Source organism: Apteryx mantelli, chromosome 7 (assembly GCF_036417845.1).
Source record: "Apteryx mantelli isolate bAptMan1 chromosome 7, bAptMan1.hap1, whole genome shotgun sequence".
NCBI classification, from domain to species: Eukaryota; Metazoa; Chordata; class Aves; order Apterygiformes; family Apterygidae; genus Apteryx; species Apteryx mantelli.
Window position 1 is genome coordinate 40,354,528 of NC_089984.1, and position 24,604 is coordinate 40,379,131.

A 24,604-nucleotide genomic window follows, 5' to 3' on the forward strand; every position below is an offset into this window, starting at 1 on the left:
ACCCTCACCGTTTTGCTTTCAATTCAGGATTTAGCAGACCGGTCTTACTGACAAGGGGCTGCTCTCTGTCAAAGGCGGTCCCCTGGCAGCGGGACTTTGTTCTGTCCATCCGTGCGCCAGCAGCCTTTGCTTTCCTAACTCCATTTGTGCCATTTGTTTCCCTGCCAAAGCAAATGAACTCGCAAGAGGGTCTTCCAGAGGCGATACCGGCCATCACACAGGGAGTTACAGAATGCTGTCCATGCTCATAGCTATACTTAGCTATATTCTAGCTATCTTCAGCCAGGCAGCCAAACGCCTCCTAGTTACTCACACGGCTTCACGTGATACGGGAAGCCGCTGAGGCTACTGCTATGGTCCCAGCAACGATGCCCACGCCAAATGATTTTAAAAATCCTTGGCCTAGCACGTATGAGATACAATTTTAGTATTTTCCCTGTAACTCATCAATGTATTCAAAATTCAGACAGTATTTAATTTCATCTTTCTTTTCTCACACTATCAGCCTCTTCAACTCCACGAGTCTCTACGAGTCTTAAACCAGCAGCCGCTACCACTTGTAAGTAATGCAGTGTTATTCTGGTTTACACGCTTAGTTATGTAGCAGAGCTGCAATGTGACAGTGTAATAACTGGCTTCCGGTCTCCCCTGTTTGTATAATCTCATGGATTTAGCAATTAATTTCAAGGTTAATTCCATAGGCCTCTCCTTTGGCTTCGGTACTAATGTGCCTGCACATGGGATGCGTTTTCCTCCCGCTGAGGCTTCTCCTGCATTACTGGCAGCAAGGCGCCTTGCATGACTTTCCCCGTGCTCCTGGTAGATTTTTCTAAGGCCTGTCCCGTGCTGTAGGATCTGCAGTGGCAGGATCTTCCAAATGTAGCATGACTGCTCATCATTTGAATGGGAGCCTGCAGTTCTGTTACGTTTCAGACACGCCAAGTTTATACAGTATTGTGACAATGACTGAATTGCGGCTTTATTTTCTTTCATGTCTCTGATCAGCCCCTGCAAAAGGCACTACAGCCAAAACATCAGGAATTTATTACTTTAGTTTTAGTATAATTGGTTTCGTGTTTAAGCTTGGGAGTAAACTACTGATTCTCTCAACAGTAACCATGATGAGCAGAGGTAGTATGCAATCATGAAAAACAGCAGGATCCCCAGCTTACACAATTATTCGTGACTGCCTCCTGGTGGGGGTTGCATGCTGTAAGCGCAGCAGGATCTTTTTGACAGTTTTTGTTTTCTCTCCTGACAGCCCTCGCGAAGACGACTACACCTAAAACAACAGGTATTTACTACTTCGCTGGCCGTGTATTTACCTCGGGGTTAGTCAAATATATCTCCTCCCAGTGAGGACTACGGATTCGCCCTGCCCTGAGCGGTGCTGAGCTGAATTTCGTGCTCTCGCCGAACTGAAAGGCCCCTTCCCACACCACCAGCCCCCAGGCGCCCCAGCTCCTGGCGCCCATTTCATGGGGGAGATTTGGGGGACGCTGGTGTCCTGCGAGAGGTCGCATTTTGGCCTGTGTGTAGATACACACGCCCGTACGTGCCATTGCCACCCCCCCTCAAGGGCACCAAAAAGACCACCGGCTGCTCTGTAAGAATCACAGAATCACAGAATCGCTGAGGTTGGAAGGGACCTCTGGAGATCATCTAGTCCAACCGCCCTGCTCAAGCAGGGTCACCTAGAGCACATTGCACAGGATCGCATCCAGGCGCGTTTTGAATAGCTCCAGAGAAGGAGACTCCACCACCTCTCTGGGCAACCTCTTCCAGGGCTCTGTCACCCTCACAGTGAAGAAGTTTTTCCTCATGTTCAGATGGAATTGTCTGTGTTTCAGTTTGTGCCCGTTGCCTCGCGTCCTGTCGCTCGGCACCACTGAAAGGAGTCTGGTCCCATCCTCTCGACACCCTCCCTTCAGATACTTGTACACGTTGATAAGATCTCCTCTCAGCCTCCTCTTCTCCAGGCTGAACAGGCCCAGCTCTCTCAGCCTTTCCTCATAAGAGAGATGCTCCAGTCCCCTAATCATCTTTGTGGCCCTTCGCTGGACTTGCTCCAGTAGTGCCACATCCCTCTTGTACTGGGGAGCCCAGAACTGGACGCAGTACTCCAGATGGGGCCTCACCAGGGCTGAGGAGAGGGGGAGAATCACCTCCCTCGACCTGCTGGCAACACTCTTCCTCATGCAGCCCAGCATACCATTGGCCTTCTTGGCCACAAGGGCACATTGCTGCCTCATGCTTAACTTCATGTCCACCAGCACTCCCAGGTCCTTCTCCGCAGAGCTGCTTTCCAGCAGGTCAGCCCCCAACCTGTACTGGTGCCTGGGGTTATTCCTCCCCAGGTGCAGGACCCTGCACTTGCCTTTGTTGAACTTCAGGAGGTTCCTCTCCGCCCACCTCTCCAGCCTGTCCAGGTCTCTCTGAATGGCAGCACAGCCCTCTGGTGTATCGGCCACTCCTCCCAGTTTTGTATCGTCTGCAAACTTGCTGAGGGTGCACTCTGTGCCTTCATCCAGGTCATTGATGAAGAAGTTGAACAAGACTGGACCCAGGACTGACCCCTGGGGGACACCGCTAGCTACAGGCCTCCAACTAGACTCTGCACCGCTGATCGCAACTCTCTGAGCTCTGCCATTCAGCCAGTTCTCAAGCCACCTCACTGTCCACTCATCTAGCCCACACTTCCTGAGCTTGTCTATGAGGATGTTATGGGATACAGTGTCAAAAGCCTTGCTGAAGTCAAGGTAGACAACATCCACTGCTCTCCCCTCATCTACCCAGCCAGTCATTCCATCAGAGAAGGCTATTAGATTGGTTAAGCATGATTTCCCCTTGGTGAAGCCATGCTGACTACTCCTGATCACCTTCTTGTCCTCCACATGCTTGGAGATGGCCTCCAGGATGAGCTGCCCCATCACCTTTCCAGGGATGCAGGTGAGGCTGACTGGCCTGTAGTTCCCTGGGTCCTCCTTCTTGTCCTTTTTGAAGACCGGGGTGACATTGGCTTTCTTCCAGTCTTCAAGCACCTCTCCTGTCCTCCATGACCTTTCAAAGATGATGGAGAGCGGCTTAGCAATAACATCCGCCAGCTCCCTCAGCACTTGTGGGTGCATCCCATTGGGGCCCATGGATTTGTGGGTGTCACGTTTGCTTAAATGATCTCTAACCCAATCCTCCTCCACCAAGGGAAAGTCTTCCTTTCTCCAGACTTTCTCTCTTGTCGCCAGGGTCTGGGGTTCCTGAGGGCTGGCCTGAGCAGAAAAGACTGACGCAAAGGCGGCATTCAGTAACTCTGCCTTCTCTGCATCCTTCGTCACCAGGGCACCCGCCCCAGTCAGCAGCAGGCCCACATTTTCCCTAGTCTTCCTCTTGCTACTGATGTATTTGAAGAAGCCCTTCTTGCTGTCCTTGACATCTCCAGCCAGATTTAATTCCAAACGGGCCTTAGCCTTCCTCGTCACATCCCTGCATACTCTGACAGCGTTCCTATATTCCTCCCAAGTGGCCTGCCCCCCTTTCCACTTTCTGTATACTTCCCTCTTCTGGTTGAGTTTTGCCAGGAGCTCCTTGCTCATCCATGCAAAGGAGGTAGGAGACCTGCTTGACTTCCTACTCATAGGGATGCACCGCTCTTGAGCCTGGAGGAGGTGATGTTTGAATATTAACCAGCTCTCTTGAACGCCCCTTCCTTTTAGGGCCCTAACCCATGGGATTCCTCCAAGTAGGTCCCTGAAGAGGCCAAAGTTTGCTCTCCTGAAGTCCAGGGTTGCGATCCTACTTAGTGCCCTGCTGCCTCCTCCTTGCAGGATCCTGAACTCCACCATCTCACGGTCACTGCAGCCAAGGCTGCCCCCGACCTTCACATCTTCAACCAGTCCTTCTTTGTTTGTTAGTACAAGGTCCAGCAGAATGCCAAAAGATGGGGTGCTGCAAAACGCACTAACTGAAGAGCAGGTTCATCAAGCCCTAACTTCAATGGGAGCCTCATTACACCTTCGTGTTCATTTTGCTTTGGTCTGCCAGTCTTTGCTTAGCTTACTCAAAAATGCCAAAAATCACTGGAGCGTGGCTTTTGCTTTCTCTTGGGACCGTGTCTACAGAGCACGCAGCAACGGGAATACCAGCTATTGGAGGAGTGGTCATTTATTTAACTGTGATGAGCAGGGGTACTATATAGATACAAATACAACAGGATCCCCAGCCCACACAAGTACTCCTGACATCAAAGGGAGTCTCAGCTCTAAACAAAGCTGTAAAGCAAGAAGGGCATGGCAGTAGGCCTCGGTTATGTTCACGGTTATTTATCTGATGGCTTTAAAGTCTGCAGAGCGATCTCTGTGCTCCAGAAATCTGTGTATCAATAGACCTAGAGCTGCCACTTTAGTGGTTTCCATTGTCACCTGATCTGATTTTCTGTTGACCTAGCGGTTGTCATCAATACTGCTGCTCTATAATTAGAAACATCTGGCCCAATCAGCTACACACTGGTAAAGGACACTCAGGCTGTGTCAATAAAACTTATATATTTCTGTGCTGATAACATACAGGAAGCTGAACTTTGGATGCAAAGCAAGCACTTGAGCATGAAATTATCTGCCTACACAAATGAATACACATAATTAAAACTTCTTCCCATTAAAGCCAATAATATTTGTCCTCTTCAGCATACATTTTTCTAATATGAGCAAAGCCTGCACATTTTTTTTAAATGTGCCTTTTGTACATGACAACTACATTCCTACATCCCACTACATAAAATCTCCTAGTCTTACTGCATTCAGTCGATTACAATGTATGTTAATTGATTACATACCAGCACAAATTTTCATGGTTCAGTCTTAATTATTTTCTTACTTTCTTGCATTAAAAGCTCATCCAAAAACAGAGGCGGCATCCAGAAGCTATGGTAATGTTTTCCCGTTTTTTGTAACTACTTTTCTTTACAAGTGCACCATATGCTAGGTAAAAGACATATGTTAGGAAAGTCTGGCAGTTTTATCAGATATCTTTGCCCTTTAGACATACATGTGCCCCTCTTCTTCCCCTCAGTAGGTCTGCCTTATTGTTCCCTGTAGGCTCACTGTTGGACTTTTGAAGCCCTAAGCTCTGGGTGGTGTTTCTGGCAAGCCCCATATCTTGGGTTGCTGGAGAAGTGCTCCTTAAAGCATAAAACTTTGAATGCTGCCCTGCCAGACAGGATAGGGAAGTCAAGAGCAGATGCCCTCAAGCACAAAAGGCAAGCTTTGAGGAAGTGTCTCCACGGGCAGATGATTCCAGAGGGAAGATGGCAGAGGGTATCTGATTGCAAGAGAAATTGGGAAGCGGGACCTTGAGAGACTGCCTGCACCACCAACACCCCTGCAGCGGCTAGCAGCAGGGCAAGGCACTGGCAGCCAGACTGCCTTTGGCAGCATCAAGGGGATGAGCTGACCTATAGCTGCACAATTTATGAAAGAAACACATTTACATGTTTCAAATGTCTGCCTGGAGACTGCCAGAGTGCTGACCAAAGAAACAGTTCAGTGGGTTATCGCTGCGAGCTCACCTTGTTCCCTCAAGAGCGACAGGCAGAACTAATTTGTGTAACTGCAGTGTTAGTCGTAGAAAGGAGTCATGAACTTTCAGTGGCAATACTTATACAATTAAAGATAAAGGGAAATTCATTTTCTCTCTACTCAGCGCTTATTTCCAGGTTAGTCAGTAAAGCCCATGTTTGCATTTGTAAAACATACTGGTATTTAATACATGCTGCCTTTTACTCTATGCTTAACTATTGTTTAATAACATTAAATTTCTTCTTCTCCAGCAACCATTACTTGCCTACCTAAATACATGCAGGCAACTATTAAAACAGCCTATATCAGTTCAAGAGGTTACTCTGCAAGGAATGTTCGCTTGAATGACCCAAGATGTAAGCCTGTGATTACCAAATACAGCGTCACGTTCCATATACCATACAATGGCTGCGGTACAAAAAAGCAGGTAAGAATGCTTATTTCTGAAATTATCATATGTTAAGACATCAGCAAAGTTATTTATGAACAACACTTTTCAAAATATTTTTAAAGATTGTTACTGGATGATGCCACCACATGGCTTTGTGAAGGCCAAGTCTTTGGGTAACGGATGTGGAACACCCAAAGCATAGGTGGACATTATGTTGAAACCACAACAGAATTACGTTTCTAGAAGTTCATGATTCCAGGTTATAATGGTATTATCAACCCTCCCTATACTTCCCCTCTTCCCTTTCATAACCCTCCCTCTTCAGGTCACTGTTTTGGGCACTTACAGTCATGCACAAAGAGACTCTGCAAGTGGGTTATGTACAACTTCAAAATATAAAGCAATGATGTATTCACTAACTAATACACACATCAGTTAGCAGGGTTTAATTAGCTACGCATTAGTGTGCTCACCATACCGACAAGGCACCCAGAGAGTCTTTGCTGGCCAGGCAGACATCAACAAGGAGGGGAAGGGTCTTCCTCCACGGCACCATGAAACAGACCCTCAATTTTGCTCCATTGCCATTTTCTGCTGACTCCATGGTTTTGTTTTGTTTTTTTCCTTTTAAGATTTTATAGCTGTCCATGTTGGTGTTTTCTCTCTTGAATCCCTAAGCTACTAATGATCCCGAATCAACAGCCCCGCCCATCTGTAATTTTACCTCTCTTATCTTGCATGGCTGTGCTCTACAGACTTTCTCACAGCTCTTTCTCACAACTTGGCAATTTCCTCAGCTGTGTGAGTCAAGATCACACAGCTGGACCATCTCAGGGCCAGGCCTTGGATCCTCAGAGCAGGGACAGCTGAACCCTATGCACACATCCCCAGGGAGAAATGGGTAAGGGAGGAGTCCTGAGGAGACTGAGAAATCTGTGTCCCAGGATGCTGGGAAAGTTGAAGGGTCCAAGGTACCTTCCAAGGGACCAAGGGTTCCAACATTGCCCAGTTTCCACCATAAAGTGAAATCTCCGAAGGGACAAATTCTGGCTCTGCCACAGTTAGATCCAATTCCTTGGAAAGCAAGGGATTATAATGGGGGAGAAAGAAAGCTCGTACAATCCCCCACAGTGATGACTTGCCCAAAAGGCTTAACAATATTCTGATACTTTATGGTTACACTACTTTTTTTTCCTATCAGTGTCATGAAAAGTACAAAGGTTTTGCCAGCTTTTACTTTAGAGGTAGCAGCATGAGCTAATACAGCATGAAATAAAAACCAAGGTTCTCACCTATGTCTGTAATAGCCATCCTTCTTTAGGTTTTTCAGTGTGACACACACTGACCTGAGGATAAACTTGAACCTAGAAATAACTCTATATCAAAGGAAAAGCTCAAGAATACAGTTCTCATGCAGCTGAGGAAAGTGCCTAGGAAACTTCTGCTTTTAGGAGGAATAGAATCAGTCTCCTTTTGCCATCTTTTCTGCCAGGTAATGGGTTACCAATAGTTTCAGGATTTAGATGGGGTTTTGAAGAATGTTTTTGCCTTTGCTCTATGAAAACTGTAGTGGACCTGCACACATTTTCCATTGGAAAGGATAATGAGATTCATTTCAGCCTTAAGAGAAACCCTACACTCAAGGTTTAAGAGACACAAGTGGTAAACAGGCCTTGTGAATGTGACAGTGGTGCTTGAAATTAAGTGAATAAAATTTTGAGGTTTTTCATAGCTGTAAAGCAGCAGTACAAAGAACATCTCTCCCAGGTACATCATCTGCTGGAAAAGTATACAAGAGCATAGTAGAAATGTCATCACAGTGTCAGGCAGGACTTACCAAAAAATGAGGAAGGTACAGTGCTGTGTGACAGCTGGGATGCGATGTTGTGACGTATAAGCCAGCCATGGTAGTGCAGCACTGAGGGAGACTTGCTGAGTCCCCATCAGCTTTGAGGTACCCTGAGGCCAAAGCTGCAGAGTCTGCTCGCACACCATTCCTGCTGAAGCCCACAGGACCTGCAGGATAGTGATTTTGATTCAGTAGTGTCTTTGTGTGATAGCAAAACAAAATTGCAACTAAAATTACTAAAGCTAATCAATAGTTTTGAACCTCCCATTGCCCGGGAAGGTCCTTAGAAGATAGAAATGGAAGGAATATTAACTAATATATTAGTTCTAAACTCTGTCCTACCACTCCTTTCCCATTCTTTGTTGAGCTATTTTAAATATGCTAGCTAAGAGTGGGTGTCCTGCTGTTCTCTAGAGAAACACCTGAACACAAAGCTTTTTTTATTGATGTTCAGGCTGTATTCCACATTTGCTGATGTCATACAAGGCCAATGACCTTGGGTAAAATTTCACATGAAATTTTTTACCATTTTTGACTCAGTTATCTGCTGGCTCACCTGATTTTCTAGCAACATTCAGTAAAAGGTTTCAGCATTACTTTGCAGCTCTAAACTCTCTACTGTTTTAACAGATTACCCGTGGGGCCATCACATATTCCAACACTGTGGTAGGATCCACTTTTGGCAACTTCAATGACAGAAATGTGAATTCTCTGCTAAACTTTGCCTGCAAAAAACACAGGAATGATGATACCGGAACAAAGCCCAATGTTAAAGAGCCTCCATACCTGAAAAATAAGCCTAGACGATACATTGTCAAGTTTTCCGTTTATGATTCATCATCTTTTTCACACGTGGTGAAGGCTCCGCCATACCGTGCTGATAAAAACCAGGATGTGTTTGTTCGTGCTACCCTCTACAGCCCAGATCCAAATCTGATGCTATTTACAGATACGTGTGTGGTGTCTCCAAATCCTCGGGACTTTACAACTACGACATATGATTTAATCAGAAGAGGGTAAGGAAAACATCTCAACAACTATTTCAAAATAACACCTCCTATATGATTGACTTCATATAGACAATAACAAATATATATACCAAAGATCCACAGACCTAAAACACACTTGAGTTATCCGCTAACTACAAGTGGCAGGATTTTAAATGAGCTAGTTATTAGAGCAAAAATACACAATTCTATTAGTTGGCACTTTATGGTTAATTCACCTTTATATTCTACCCAGGAAAGAAAATCAGTATAAATTCTCAGAAGATATTTCAAAAGTCTATATAATAAATTTAGAGAAGAAGGAAGTAACTGATCAAAGGGTTCTGGTGGATTTGGAATGTGGAATTGTTTCTTCATGGATCTTCAGAAAGTCTAAGGTTGAAATAAAAAATAACTTTGAAAGATAAGAGGGCTACACAGTAACACTTTCTATATATTTAAAATTCCATCAAGTGTTTTACATTTATACATTTAAATATATAAATAAAACATATACATAGTGTATGTATGACATTATACCAACATACATACATAAAATCCATCCAGTTACATCTGTGTTCAAGAATTTTATGCTGTGAATTGTGATTACCTTCACTACTAAAAATTTCTGAAGGAAAGTTTCTTACAATTCTTACATGAAGCAAATGGAATAGTAACTATGTTATTTTTTTTGTATGAGAATTCTATGGTTTTTTTTATCCTTTTTCTTTTCTCAGGTGTATAAGAGACCCAGCCTACAAGAACTACTATTCACCAGACAAGAAGATTATGCAGCTCAAATTTAGAACCCCCAGCTTTCTCAGAAGACACTCAGTAATTTACCTACAGTGCAAAATGGCAGTGTGCAACAAATATAATTATTTTTCCCGATGCTACCAGGGCTGTATGACAAGAGGCAAAGAAGGCACAAGTGACGATAAGGAAAACACCATTATTACTGGGCCAATTATACTCAGAAGAATTTAATGCTTCTTTTAATTATAATATTGTTTATCGCTTATATAAGTGAGCAGTATGTTGCACATCTGCTAATGAGTTCTAAAAATGCATTATACTAGGCTGCAAAATTCCATAATCAACAGCAGAGCACTTGCTTTGTGATAGTGTGTCTTAGGATCTTTTATTCTTAATTGCACTTGTATTGCTTAATTTCAGATCTTCTGGATCTATATTCCAAATTTGTAAAAGCCTAAACTTCAGTAAATATTCTCAGTGATAAAGTATATTTGTATTAGCTGCTTGATTTTTTTGATCAAGACTTTGTCTCTCCTACAGTCCTTCCAGTTCTCCCTGTTGCACTATCACTCAATAGCTCAAATACATAGCATTTAAGAATGACCAACCTGCCTTACAGCTGTTGAGGGCTCAGTGCTGCTCTCTGCACTCTTTGTCCAAAGACCCTTAAGATACAGGAAAAGGTTGAAGGACCAGCTGTACATCACTTTGTTGGACAGAGCAATCATTTTAGCTGCTTTTGAAAGTCAAGAAGAGACATAAATCAAAGGATAAACCATTTCTAGTAACTAAGACAATATCCTAGCTATTATTTTAAATACAAACTCAAAATATTTGGAAAAAGTATTATAAACATACTGAGATATAATCTCAGCAACACTTTTAAGCTACTGTAATTTTTCTATATGTCAGTTTTTATTACTGTAGATTAGAATTATAAAAGCTTTTAGATCTAAATGTTATTTATTATAGGCAGTTGCTTCATCTCCTTTCTTTCCAATATCTGTTCAAATAATAGATGGTAATACGGACAAAAATATCTCTTTGGACCAAGCTGTTTCTGAAGCTTAATATATTAAATTGTCCTATTTGGAACGACTTCGTGAAAAAGAAGTGGAAATTAATAATTTTTTCCAGTTCATAAAAGATGAAACTATCTTGACAGTCAATTGCAGAATTGTGTGGTAGTACAGCAATTATGGGAGGGAAAGAGATGGGTTAAATTTTGATTATCTGGTGAACTTTGCCTAAGTGTGAAGAGCATCTTCAAGGCCAGTACTCCAGATGGTGGATGTATGCAGATTACTCAGACTCATCATAAGGTGCTTTGTCCTGAATAAGGATGCCTAGTGCCTAGGAGCTGTGTAATACAAGACAAAAAGCCACTTTTCAGCAACTTTCTGTTTTAAGCTTTGTCCCTTTAAAAAAGGGATTAGAATCATCCTGAAACTCAGGCTCTCCGTGAATAACTTAGCCCCTCTCAAATGCCAAAATTACACAGATTTCACATCTCAAGTTTGAATAAACCCTTCATATCTGAGGGCTAAGCCTTGGCTTTGGCCTGCCTAGTGCTGAGCAGGTCAGTGCTCACAGCCAGAGTCCTGATACTGCATAATAATGCCAAACAGGTGTAAAAAGTAGCCAGGACTCAAGAGGCAGAGTATTTCCTAATCACACCTAGGTCATACAAAACTCAGTCACACCCGTAGCCCTGCTGTTCTGCTTCTCACAGGTAATGATTTAAAGGGCTTGAAACCACATTCTCCTGCCTATTGCGCTCTCGGCTGCAGGCAATGGGGAAAGTGCCTGTAAACAACAGGTTCTCAACAGCACCCTTGTTCCTTTGTACTAACGCACACTAAGGACTTGTTATTTTAAAATGCCTTCCGTACAGTTGTTCTGTTCTCATTTTAAAGGACCTTCCTGAAGGCTTGCCAGCTGTTTTCTGTCAAGGTGGAAGAGGGAATTGGAAGTGAGCTGATAATACGTGAACATCACTTGACATCTGAACATCTGACACTGTCTGAGCATGGGCTTAACACACATTTGAAAGAAGTCTGAATGCTCAGACTCATAGCGCAAGTAGCCAGTGCAGCAGTGCAGCCGTTCAGATACATGACTAAGGTAGCTGGAGTCTGCACCTGCACAAAGTGTGAGTGCCAGCACTTGGCCCTGGCTCAGCCCGTCAGAAATACTGGGCCAATGCTCAAGGGTTTGGACCCTTAGTATCCTAATCATTCATACACAAGTAATTCCAAACAGGTAAAATACCAACCTCTTTGTATATTACTTAAACCTTATAACCAGAGCATAATAGCCATGGTCTTTTTTTCCTTGGTCCTCACGGACACAGCATTGATTGACTGGGTTTCATATACCACTTCACACATTTAAGACATACAAAATGGTGGTTAGCATTTGAAAATTGCTTGCAAGTGTGTGGGTGAGCTTCAGAAATGAAAGGCTATACAAAGTGAACGCAAATTTAGTATTTCCTGGACACTAAAGGGAATTCAAACACTATGTAATGTCTTTACAGATGTATTCCGTGTCTTTGTGTTTAAAGACAGTGTAAGTACATTGTGAAGAGTGAGATGCATTCAAAATCCTTAAAGAGAGTTTGAAATTATGGAGTGGATTGTTTTAAAGCAGTCATAATTCTGAGACTAGTAATGTGAGAGTACAGAAGCATCATATTTCTTAAACTCATATCGACAATTAAAGCTAAAGGGGTTAGTTGAATTGTGTATAACTAAAAGAAAAGCATTCAGGATGCGTTTCAAGGTGGTCTGCATTGCAATTTGTCTTTGCTAGTAAATTTGAAAGAGCACCTCTGTTTGCACAGCTGTGTGATACCTATTCTTTGTATTGGAAAGAGTCACACTGCTAACCTCCCATTTTCCTTGGCCACTCACACACGTAGGTTACCGCACCAAAGGCCAAGGTTAGGGTAATAACGCATCTGTGGCACTGGCATTATCACAACCTCTGGAAGCTTTTACATTGGTTATCTGCTGCTGCTCTAGGAAATAGTCTAGATTTCAAGACCTTTGGTCCTTATGGAAAGACAGACAATGTATTGCGAATATATCAAAGCAGAAGAAACCTAAACACATGAGCCCCATGTTGATTAGACTCTTGCCAGAAGGAATTGAGGCTCTTGGAACTGCACTTGTTTCCTTACCTCAAGAGGAAAAGGCTGATTCCTTTTTTGTAGCTTCTATTGTGGGACTAAGAAAGTGTTATTTGTAAAGTGGTTGCAGTGCAATCTTTTTTTAAATCTGTGGACAAGATAATCTCACTTTTTTCATCCGTGAGTACATCAGCAATACGGAACTAATACTCATGACAACACTATTCTGATAGTCCCATTTTACAGCCTCAGGAATCCTCAACAAGGACACTGAATGATTTGCCCAATGCAGCCTAAAGGGATAGGTGTCCAAATTAAGGAGGAAACAAAGAAGCTCCCACTGGCCAGTGCTGGGAGCAAACTGCTGAACACATCTCCACAGGGTCTGCCAAACCCACCCAGAACATTTCTATACATGCCAAACTAATGTCAACAGACCTCAACATATGCTCACTGAAGCGAACAGAAAAATGTGCTTCAAAACCACGAGATGCAGAGCTGACGAAACCATGGTTAAACTTTCTGCAAGCAGTACGTATTAAAAAAAAAGGCACACCTGTTATTTTCTCATTTATATCTTCTATATCTGCTAAAAAGAAACAGTAACTAAGAGATTAAGCCCTCACTCCATGACACCATGTAATACACAATGATTATGAAATCGCTTGAGGTATAAAAGTTAGAAAAACCTAACCTGCTCAGCTCTTATCAAAATGCAGGCGCTCAGGCAGTTCTTCCTTTTGCCTCTCCTAGCTGCTCTAGCTCTTGCTGAAGACAACTCAATAGAATTCACAGGTATGGGAATCTAATATTCTTTTTATCCATGAACTTTTATGAGCTTTTGAACAGCAGCTATTTTATGGACAATTGAAGGGAAAAATGTCAAGTGAATCTATAAAAATGCATCTTATTTAACATTCTGCTGCACAACAGTAACACCCAAATGTGCCAGCAAGTGTTAAAAATGAGAAAACAACAGTCCCAATATCTGACTCGCTACGGCAATTTGACTTAAGAACTTGCCTTTGAAGATATTTTACTCTGGAGTGGAAACATGCTTTTACAAATTAATATCGTATTGAAGTAACAGGAATAAATTTGAAAAGTCACTGACTTAATTGGGAAATAGAGCTGGTTTTTAAAAAGAAATTTGGCCATTTTTCCTCTGTTCAATCAGAATCAGCAGACAGTGGATTGTTGCCCAACTTGGGGACAGTTCTGTATTCAAATCAGCAGTTTACCTATTTAGTGATGGGTAGCTATTGTGGGAACATGAAGTACTACTGCAGAGCTGTTCCAGAAGTGCCTGGCTGCGTGAGCAGTCTGGAGGGACACAGAGAGGTTCCATGGAGGGCAGGGCAGGGCTGAGTCTGCAACGCTCTTACTATTGGGATGTTTCATACATGACTAGACAGGTCCCTCCTAAACCTTTCTTTTCCCCCTGGAGCTCATGAGAAAGCCTGAGCTTTTTACCTGGGACTGCATATATTGCATAGGATTTTTTTTCTGTTGTTCTAGACTATTATTTTTAGATAATATTAAAGTACAAAGGAGATCTTATGCTCAAACTGATTGACAACCATTTTAAAGGTTCCTATACAATGCTCATTGCTGCAATAATTTAACAATTTATTATCATTCATTAAGTGATGTTAGTAATCCCAACCTTGTTTTTGTTCACAAGAGAATAGCTGAACTGGGTCAGATTAAAGTTCAGCTAACCCCATCACCTTGGTCAGAGTCAACGGAGGATGCCCAGGCAAGAACACGGAAACAAGCCTGCAGTAATACTTCCCCAGAATACTCTCCCAGGCACCAGAAAATGTGGTTCAGGACTTCCTGAACGAAAGAGGAGGTGCAATCTTTGTATTTAATAGTTATCAAAGGCTTTTGCTTTCATGGATTCGACCTGTTTTAATGTTTTACTTTTAGCATGCACACCACCCCGCAGCAAAGATTAATAGCTGGTAAAGAGCCACTTTCTTTTGTTGGTTTCAAAATCACAATTTACTGGTTTCATATCAGGCAACCGAGTTTTTATACTGGAAGAGAATATCTCCTATTTACCCTCTCCATGAATTCATAGACCTCTACTACTTACTTTCCCCCTTAGTCATCTCTTTTCTGACCCTAAAATGCTTTAGTCTGTTTACTTATTCCTTGTCTGGAAGCTAGTCTAAACTTTTGATCATCTTTGTTGCCATTCTCTGAAGCTTTTCATGTTCTGCAGTATCCTTTCAGAGATGGAGGACCAGAATTGCTTGCAGTACCAAATATACACAGTCCTTTAGGAGCTCAGATCTGAAAAGCTCTTTCAACTCCCTTGGCCTAGGTCCCTGAGTGCTTCAAAGTAAAGGGCTGAAACTTAGAACTGGATTCAACAATCTTTAGGAAATCAGTGCTGGGGGAAGACAGGAGGCTCGATGTGCTCATGGTAACCAACCTTGCAGAAGAGATTTGCTGAGGTGTCCTATGTCACTTGAAATTTCCAGTTTTGCCATTAGCTTCATCTGTGATTCGTGTTCCCTTAACTTCCTTTTCTCTGCTACTATGAAAATAAGGACAAAAAGTACTCTCTGATATTCTTTTGATATTTGATTCTTCAGGTTTCATAACTGCTATAACTGAAATGAAAAACCAACACAGTACAAACCTTTGCATGTCTGTTCCATGGAGTACTGTTCCACAGTCTCTGCATAGTGTAGAATGAAACAGTACTGGAAGAGAAAACTTGAGAGATATCCTTGCAATAATTTTTTTTTTTTTTTTTTTTTTTTAAATAGGTTTACCTCGCTGTGGTGCCTCCCTCGGAGATCTCAACAAAGCCTTAACAATAGAACTAAATTCAAATGCAAACTGTGTCTGGCAAATTCATAGAACTGCAAATCAAACAATTAGGCTCATCTTCTCCTATTTTAAGTAAGTATTTTCTCCAGATATTTTTGTATTGTTTCTTTTCATTAGTATGTGACACAAAAAATATTGAAACAAACTAGTATGGCCAAGCTGAATTTTTAATAACTAAATATATGTACAAGACATTTTAGCTTTTGCCTTACGCATAATACTGAAAAAGTTTAAATTGTCACATATTCTTAATTTTATGTTTAGGCAAATCTTGTGGTTTACCAACAGTTTTTATGGTTTTTTTTCCTTAAATTCTGTGGAAAATCATGCACTTTCTTTCATACTCTCTCCATTCAGTTTTATAAGATGGTGCTGATGAGAGAAATCCAGTTCAACTGATCCTGTAAGCAGTAAATATATGTTACAGAGCTGCTCTCCATTTATGAGCAACTAGAAGTGCTTGTAATTATTTTTGCTCTTCTTTTATTCTATCTTTTATACTTGCCTCCTATATCTTTTGTTTTCAGTCTTAATTACAAAGAATCATAGCTGAGAAAAAAAAAAATCAAAATCAAAACCCCTATCCCTTTCTTAATAATTTCAACTTAAGACATTGGTGACTCCAAATATTTCTCTGTATTTGCTTTAGTAAAATATTTATTGAATCTGTTGTGGACTCTGAGGAGCTTGTTTATCTAACAGTGAGTTTAGGTAGTTCTCAATTTTTTTTTTATTTATTTTTTTTAATAGATTTGCTTCTTCTTCAAGCTGTGAAACAGAAAGTATTAAAGTGTTTGATGGTCCCTCAACTAATTCACCTTTTCTTGGGCAAGTATGCAACACCACTGATTCAGTCCCAATGTTTGAATCATCTTCAGACAGTTTAACTTTTCTCATAACAACAAACTCTGAGGCTTTCACAAGAAGCTTCTTCGTCTTCTATTATTTCTTCTCACAGGAAACAAGTAAGTCAGACCTCAATGCACTCGTTGAAACATCATTTGAACTGTACCATTATGTACAAGGTTTCATCCTGCAACATCCATCTGACCTGAAATCCTCTAAAATATTTAGAAATGTTATCTTTAGTATCTTTAAGCTTTTCTGAAGGAATGGAATCCTATAAGTCTTACTATTGACTTAACCTTAGATTCCTAGCTTTAGGCTTCATTTTTTATGGTCCATTATATAAACCATTATGCTACCATTGTATCTACTCTTCATTTCAGAAACTGAAAATTGTGGGGAACACTTAACTGGTCCCAATGGGACATTTACCAGCCCCAACTACCCCAGACCTTACCCTGAGTTTATCTACTGCGTTTGGCACATACAAACAGCAAGAAAATCAAAGATAAACCTACAGTTTGGTGACCTTTTGTGAGTAAATGCCTCCTATGCTCTATTACTCCTTTCTCATTCTGTTTAAAAGCATTACTTTAAACACAAGGAGCAGAAGTGCTTTCATACTTTTAGAACATATACACGCTTTTAAAAGAAAGGTGTTCTGTTGGCTCCTATAACACAGTAATTGCAACATATTCTGCATCACTATATATTGCCCTACAACTACTGCCGTGCCATTCAGGGTTTAATACTGGTGTATGAGACCAAAGGCAAGCAAGAAGAAATGCATGGAAGGTACCTTTGGAGCATGCTCTGTAGGAGTTAGCCACTGACAGTGTCCAAAAAAAAAAAAAAAAAAAAAAAGGCAGCAAGTCTCTAGCTCCACCAAATGAGCTGTGCTATTCAAGGTGCTGTTTGCATGGACAAATTATATTTCCACTAGGCAACAGCAATGAAACACCTATATCTAGAATGAAACTGGCAACTAGAATCCTAGGGTGGGATTCAGCTTAAGACATCTATATTCAGTTGTCTGCCTGTAGAAGTCTCCACATAAGGCTGGGCTCTAAACACCCATCACAGTTCACAAAGATCAGTCAGTAGGGTCAGTGGAGTGCAGAAAGCATCTCAAGTGACTAGACCTTACATGTCCATTTCAGGCTAACCTGACTGATCTGAATTTAAAAGTAGTAGTATAAAGCCTTATGCTACATAAGGAATACACTTTAAAGCATCAGCCTTGACAAGTGGATTGTAATTTCAATTTAAAATAGATGCTCACAAGAATAAAGCACAACAAGAACATAGCTCCCTCAGTATTGCTGGCCTTCGATCAAGAAAGGCTGTGTACCACTGGCTTAAATACTCCCAAGCATAAATGCTAATAGATGAGTTGGTCTGGAAACTGAAGTATTTTCTGACCACTTCAGGATAGAATGCATTGGCATAAGGAACCCATACTGATATGGACTCTCCTGATCTATTTTGTTGTCGGGGATGCTCTCCCATATTTAGTGGGCTTGGTAGCCCTTTTTTGGCTTTTCCTGTGACTAACCTGTTGACATGGTATATGGAAGAAAGTTTCAAGACCAAGTGAATTTAAAGAGCAGTATCTTCAAGAACACTTCCTAAGATATTCTGACTCCAGAATTCTGTATAGGAACGTATAGGATGCAGTAGGAAATCATTACCTCAGTCGCTGTCCTCTGAGATGACAATCGCTACATATGCCCTCACCAGTCCTGGCCACAGTCTATCTGCTGGTTCAGGAACAGAGATGTTGCTGTAGAGGTATTCACCTACCAGAGGACGCCTGGTGCTTTTGGTCAAGGGTGCAAGCATTAAGATAAGCTCTAATACAGATTTAGAAAAAGGGAAAGAGCCTTCCTCTTCCTCTATCCACATACATAAGGGACCTCAGAAATCAATATAAATCAACTGTATACTGTAAAAGCTCTTCATTCTTTTAAAGTACATTTTTAAATATTTACTATAAATAACCACACCTTTAAATATAAGTATTATATAAAGTAAAAGAGCTATAAAAGAACAATGTAGCTGATCCCACATGAGAGCAATAAAAAATGTTCATTAATTCTAGTAGGAGCAGAATCAGGAACTTGCCAAGTATCTTTTGCCTTTAAGGTTTTCCATATTTTGTTTTGATAATGTCTATTTACATGTTCTTTTACTCTCCAGTCTTTTATCTCCATTTACTAGAAATCATCAGACACTTTATTCTGCAGGATATCTTTTATCTGGTATGAGTAATGTTCTCTATACTCAGATTTCCTTATAATTTTTTTCCTGTATCTGTAGCCTGGAACTAGATAAAAACTGTCGATTTGATTTTGTTGCGATCTACGATGGCCCCACCACTAACTCTGGCTTAATTGGAAAAGCATGCGGTCGTTCTCAGCCCAAATTTGAATCTTCTTCAAATGTTATGACCATCGTGTTGGCTGCAGACTATGCCAATTCTTATAGAGGATTTTCTGCTCAGTACACCAGTATTCCACTGCCAGGTCCAGCAGAGCCCAACAGTAAGTTCAGTTCTTACATTTTTTACCTAAGATGCTGTTTTTCATTGTCACACGTTCTTGCCCTCCTTACCAAATATGGAAAAGAAATGCTAGTTGATATTGAGAATTTAAATCTTTATATTGGTAGCCATTAACTCTAAATACGGAAAAACACACTAGTCTCACCTACAGAGCATAAGCTATTACCTCACAAAGATGCAAAAGAAAGCTTGTTCTTCAAGTTTTTTGATCCTTTTTCCTGCCAGCTCCACTCAAAATCTGTTTTTCTTTTTTTGACACAGTAGGCAACGTTACCATTCTACAGATGTATAGGTATACTCTTTGACTAGCTAGTTTAAATGTTTTTGTTCTCAGATTCTCAGGGAAAGTAGTCAGCACTGGTTAGTCAAGCAGGTTTTGGGTGTGTTAGTTTCCTTCCCCTGAGCTGGACAGTTTTCCTTATTGCTTATATTTGGCACACCTATCTTCTCATTGAAGTGGAAAGGAGAACCACCGAGACCCTCAATGTCTCCCACAATCTCCTCACCTACTATTCTGAACTAGAACTTTGATTCCTTTTCCCTATTAAAAAGGCTGCAATTCCTTCAGTGCTATTGGGTTTACAATTAAACTTTCAACATGAGTTTTACATGTTTTTGTTTGTCTAATGTGTGTTAAGAGTCATGCATGATATTTTGTTCAGACTTCTGTATGACCTCAAATGTGCATAAGCCATTTCAGCATCAGGCTCAGACAAATCAAGAACCATGCAACAGGCTCAAAGATGGGCCTTGGTTTACATCAAGTGAGAAAGAACTGCAGCACAATTTATAGTAAATTTTTTTTCTTTCAATAACAGCATCCCTTACGTGCTCTTCAGAGAGAATGAAAATTGTTCTGAGCAAGTCTTACCTGGACTCCCTTGGTTATAAGGAAACTCACCTACGTCTGAATGATCCATCTTGTAGCCCAGTTTTAACAGACTCAGTGATCTTTTCCTTCCCATTAACCAGCTGTGGAACAGTTAAAACGGTAAAGGGGAAAAAAAGTTACAGAAATAAGCTAACGATAGCTTGGGAATGACAAGAACCTGTAGAAACAGCTTATGAATAGCATATGAATAAGCTAACAGTGGATCAACTTTCACATAGCTCATCCAGTTGTATGTTTTCAGTCTTGAAATGGAAAGAACATTTTTCTCTGTAAGAACTCGATGCTCAGTGACCCTTTATAGGGAAGCCCAGGAGAGCCCAATCAAAGCAAACATTAATTCCAAATATTATGCTTCATTCCCTCCGCAACCCAGTTACTGAAAGTAGCACCACATAAAGTGTGTAACTTAAACATTCTCTGCAAGTGATGTGGCTGACAATTATCCTAGAGTAATGTGGAAAGGGGAAAATCCCTCAGAAGTTAGGATTCCTATGAATTCATTAATAGCATTGTCTTGATAAGGGGGACTGAAGTCACACCTTGGTACTTTAACATTTTGTGCAATATTCCTTAAGCTTTTTGCTGTAGGGGTTGGCTCAGTGTTTTGGACAAATAGGAGGAGGGTTGATTACGTTTTTTGTGTTGTAACATATGTTTTGCATTATCAAAGGTACCCTGAGCCTCTGATAAGTATACCTCACTGGCTTTTGTAACAAGCACATTTGCTTTCAACTGCACTGCTCACATAATAGCAACTGAGCACTTCGAAATTCCTTTCGCAGGGAGAAGACCAGAGCATCACTTACACTAATACCATAACTGCCTCTGCAACTGGCAATATCATCACCCGTCAAAAAAGCATAGAGATTATTGCAAAATGCAAAATGGAAAACAATTCAACCTTAGAAATCATGTACATAACAGAAAATAACATAATCCAAAACACAACTGCCATGGGAAGATACAACGTTAGTATGTCATTCTATGATTCAGATTCATTCTCCAAGCCTGTATTTCAGTCCCCATATTTTGTAGACTTGAACCAAACTCTCTTTGCTCAAGTTAGCCTTCATTCCACTGACCCAAATCTTTTGGTGTTCACTGATACCTGCGTAGCATCTCCAAAACCTGATTTTGGATCACCAACATACGACTTAATCAGAAGTGGGTAAGACTCAACTATTTTTATCATTTTCTCCTAATATGTGAGAAAATATGTAGTTCTTTTATTTATGTATCTCTTCCACTTATCTTCTTTGGTGGATATTTGTTGGAATTGAATTTCCTGGAAATTTAAAGTCACAGAAGTAGAGCCAGGAAAATCATGCACTAATTTGCACTGGGGAAAAAGATAGATCATTATATGTCCACACGTAGAAAAATACCATAGCCAAATGCTCTCATATAGTTAATGATATTAGCAAGAATGATTATTGTATCTGGATCACTTTAACAGATCTGTAAATTCTGTTACAGCTGTAATAAAGATGACACTGTGGTAATCTACCCACCCCTTGAACACTATGGAAGATTCAAATTTAATGCCTTCAGGTTCCTGCGGAGCTTTACATCAGTTTATCTCCAGTGTGATATTTTAATTTGCGACAGCAACGACAGAAAGTCTCGCTGTACCGAAGGTTGTATCTCTAGGCAAAAAAGAGCTACTTCTTCATACATGTGGAAAACTAATGCTGTGGTAGGTCCTATCCGCCTAAAAAGAGATCACAGGTCTGCTGATCATTCAGGTAAGAGGGATACACAAATTAAGAATTTGATTGTTCTCCTTCTTTGTGTAAATCCACTATATTTGTTCCACTAATGAAATATGTTAGTTTTGAACTTGGCATCAGAGCAAGGGGTTGAACAAAAGTTTGCGTTTTGTGAGATCACAGAAGTACTTGATTGACTGATGGTCCTTCAGGTTCAGGTGTGCTCTTTAAAATAGAAAAAGAAGCACTCACTCCTAGTTACATACATAGCACATGCAGGATCTGACTCTCAATTCAGAAGACGTTATAAATGGTAAGTAAGGATTTCAGATTTTAAAATTTCATTTTCTGATGAAGTAAATGTAGGGAATAGGCCTCCTTTTCAAAGCTACAGACTATTTAAAAACAACATTCTAAATTGGAGAGTCAATCTTTGTTATAATCTTCGTAAAAATCTTCTAATATGCCACAATTTTTTTTTGACGATTCTGCAGAAAAGCTATGCAGGATGATAATCAGAGATGACAATGCTAGGTTAAATCCTCATACTGTATTGTCTATTAGAACAAAAATACTTTGAAAAGAACAGCAACTGGAGCAAAAAATCAAAAAGCCATGCTTTTTAATTTGAGCTGCAAAGCTTTTTATAGGTTGAGCTTTACGGCCCCAGTCTGGTATCTTCTCTAGCACTATAGCAGTCTGCTCTACAATGGACTAGATTAATAGTGAGACCTAATGTAAAACAGACTAGAAAATATGGAAAAGCAATTTTAAAAAGCTTGGGTGGTAACTTGTACCATATACTCTTGGCTCTAGCTTTTCTTGAACACAAAACTTCACCTGAGATAAGCAAGTTGTGCTATGTGCTTTCAGGTGCCACATCTAAGAAGTGTTTACCATTAGTCATGCTCTCAATAATAATAAACATATTGTCTAATTTTTTAAATATAATTACTAACCTCTTAATTTCAGCAGCACTTTAAACATCTTCCCATTTACTTCAGTGAGTGAAAGACTTTGCATCTATATGCTAGAAACTGGCCACATCTACAATGTGAAAAGGTTTCGCATGCAGACAGATCACAGTCAAAGCATTGTAAAACATTAGTCTGTTTTCATAGTATCTTTCACCATTTACAGAAAGATAATAAGCTTTATCAAAGACCACCTAGTAAATCATTAAGAGGGATGGGGTTATAACCAAAAGTTCTTCTTTGCCCACCTTTACTTCAGCAGCATGTCTCCAATCTATCTTCTTTAATGACAACGACAACATTGCTTGGCAGAAGCTTGGTTGCAATGATATCAAAAAAAATGTACTAACATTATGGTGTTCTTTTATGCACTATTGCTTTCTGCATTGTAAGAGCGTACAGCTCTTTGGTACTACTAAATCAGAATTTGCAGTCAGTGTGGGTCACCCCCTCAGAACCAAAATATTGGGGGGGGGGGGGGGGGAGACTACTGAATTTCCATTGAAATGACACAGTATATCAGACTTAAAAGCCTCACTTTTTTCTTTCCCTCTATACAGAATCCCTCACTGAAGTGCGTGCTGAAGAAACCCCAAACCTGCAACAGTACAGCTTCTACACTCTTTCATTTGTGGTTTTGACTTCAAATATCATCATTGTGGTAGCCGTAATATTAAAATATCACATGAGACGCCAATTAGGATATGGCTACCAAAAAATGCAGAGTCCATATTAACTACTTTAGAGGTTGACACAAATTCACAATGTCCTATTCAGATTTGTCACTCCAAGGTGGAGAGGAGGAGAAAAACACACATGTGTGTGTACACACACACACACACACACACCACAAAACAACCCCCCACACAATAAGCTAAAAGCTATGGAATACAGCAATACTTGGAAGCATACTTCAACTTTTTTGTAATTAAGAAGAGTTCAACCTAGGACTGTATTTTAAATCATTGAGTTGAAAAAAGAATATAACTATCTACTTCAAGGTGTTTCTAAGAAAGCATCTAAAAACTAAATTCACAGGTGTAAAATGACCTGTAAAGTACAAGATAATTTAGGTCTTTTTTCCTTTAAAAACCTCAGTTATCTTTTCTAGTCATTTTGAAACTGTACTTGCATGGGTTAAGCTGGAGAACAACTGCAAGCTGTATGTTCTGCACAAGTTGTCCTCTCTTTGGCATGTACTCTTATGTGTCGCTACTGTCAAGATCCAACAGTCTTCAAAAGACATCAATTTTCATGGTGTAGGACAAAATATTAGGTAGACTGGACAGAGACTGGATTGCACACGCTAGAGCAGCTTGTTCAGTCAACAGTTGCTCTCCGTCTGTAGCTTTTGCTCAATGCATTTTAAGACATACAGTATGACCAGTGTCTCTGCATCTAACTTAGGGGCCTACCTTTAAGTTCCTATATAGTCATAGTTAAATGGCACAAACAGAGTGCACCCCAAGAATTCAAAGAACAAGAAACAGAATGAAAGATGAACCTCAGATCTTCATGGAAGAGGGACTCAGAGCCACATTTCTACCTCTCCAATTGACAGCGGAACTGATCCCACAGGTTAAAATAAATTTGAAATAAGGCTACTTCTCTGGCCTAAGGTTGCCAAAAAGTGACAGATCTTACCCCAGCACATTCCGTTTGCAAAAGGAGGTCCTTTTAGGAGGAACCATGAATGAAGTACACATATTCCGTTACCCTAAGAAATGCAAGTCTGTTATGTATACATTCATTCTAGTTGCTCCTGCAAGGCTCAATAAATTTAAAAGGGAAGAAGCATAATGATAGTCTTGTTTTAGATATCTCTTAAGGAGTCCAAACTCCTAACTTGGGTATCTGCACAGTTGGCGAGGCATTCAAAGAACCCAAGCTGGGGTTCAAGTTAGTCTGTCTCTCTAAACCTGTCTCTAAATCTGACCTATACCCACAGTCTGTGTTAAGTAATGCAAGAACTACTCCTCCTTCAATACCTTTATAGCTGGAGTAATAAAGAGTTTCAACGGGAGTACTGTTAAAATAAACCAAAAGCATAAAGAAACCAAGTTCTGTTATACTGGTAATACATTACAT

The 24,604-nt window shown here is 40.6% G+C and overlaps 1 protein-coding gene across 1 annotated transcript in view; it reads left to right on the forward strand.

Annotated features, from left to right (window-relative positions):
- The window catches only part of LOC106494198 (CUB and zona pellucida-like domain-containing protein 1), a 70,762-nt gene extending 46,264 nt beyond the window's left edge, over nt 1-24,498 (forward strand). The window contains exons 2-12 of the mRNA XM_067299623.1: nt 8,441-8,826; nt 9,534-9,630; nt 13,405-13,480; nt 15,469-15,604; nt 16,283-16,497; nt 16,762-16,912; nt 18,698-18,921; nt 19,760-19,932; nt 20,616-21,001; nt 21,310-21,578; nt 23,077-24,498. Coding sequence (XP_067155724.1) covers nt 8,441-8,826; nt 9,534-9,630; nt 13,405-13,480; nt 15,469-15,604; nt 16,283-16,497; nt 16,762-16,912; nt 18,698-18,921; nt 19,760-19,932; nt 20,616-21,001; nt 21,310-21,578; nt 23,077-23,252 — 2,289 coding nt within the window. The 3' untranslated portion in view covers nt 23,253-24,498. The remainder of the gene's footprint in view (nt 1-8,440; nt 8,827-9,533; nt 9,631-13,404; nt 13,481-15,468; nt 15,605-16,282; nt 16,498-16,761; nt 16,913-18,697; nt 18,922-19,759; nt 19,933-20,615; nt 21,002-21,309; nt 21,579-23,076) is intronic.
- The last annotated feature ends 106 nt before the right edge of the window (nt 24,499-24,604 follow it).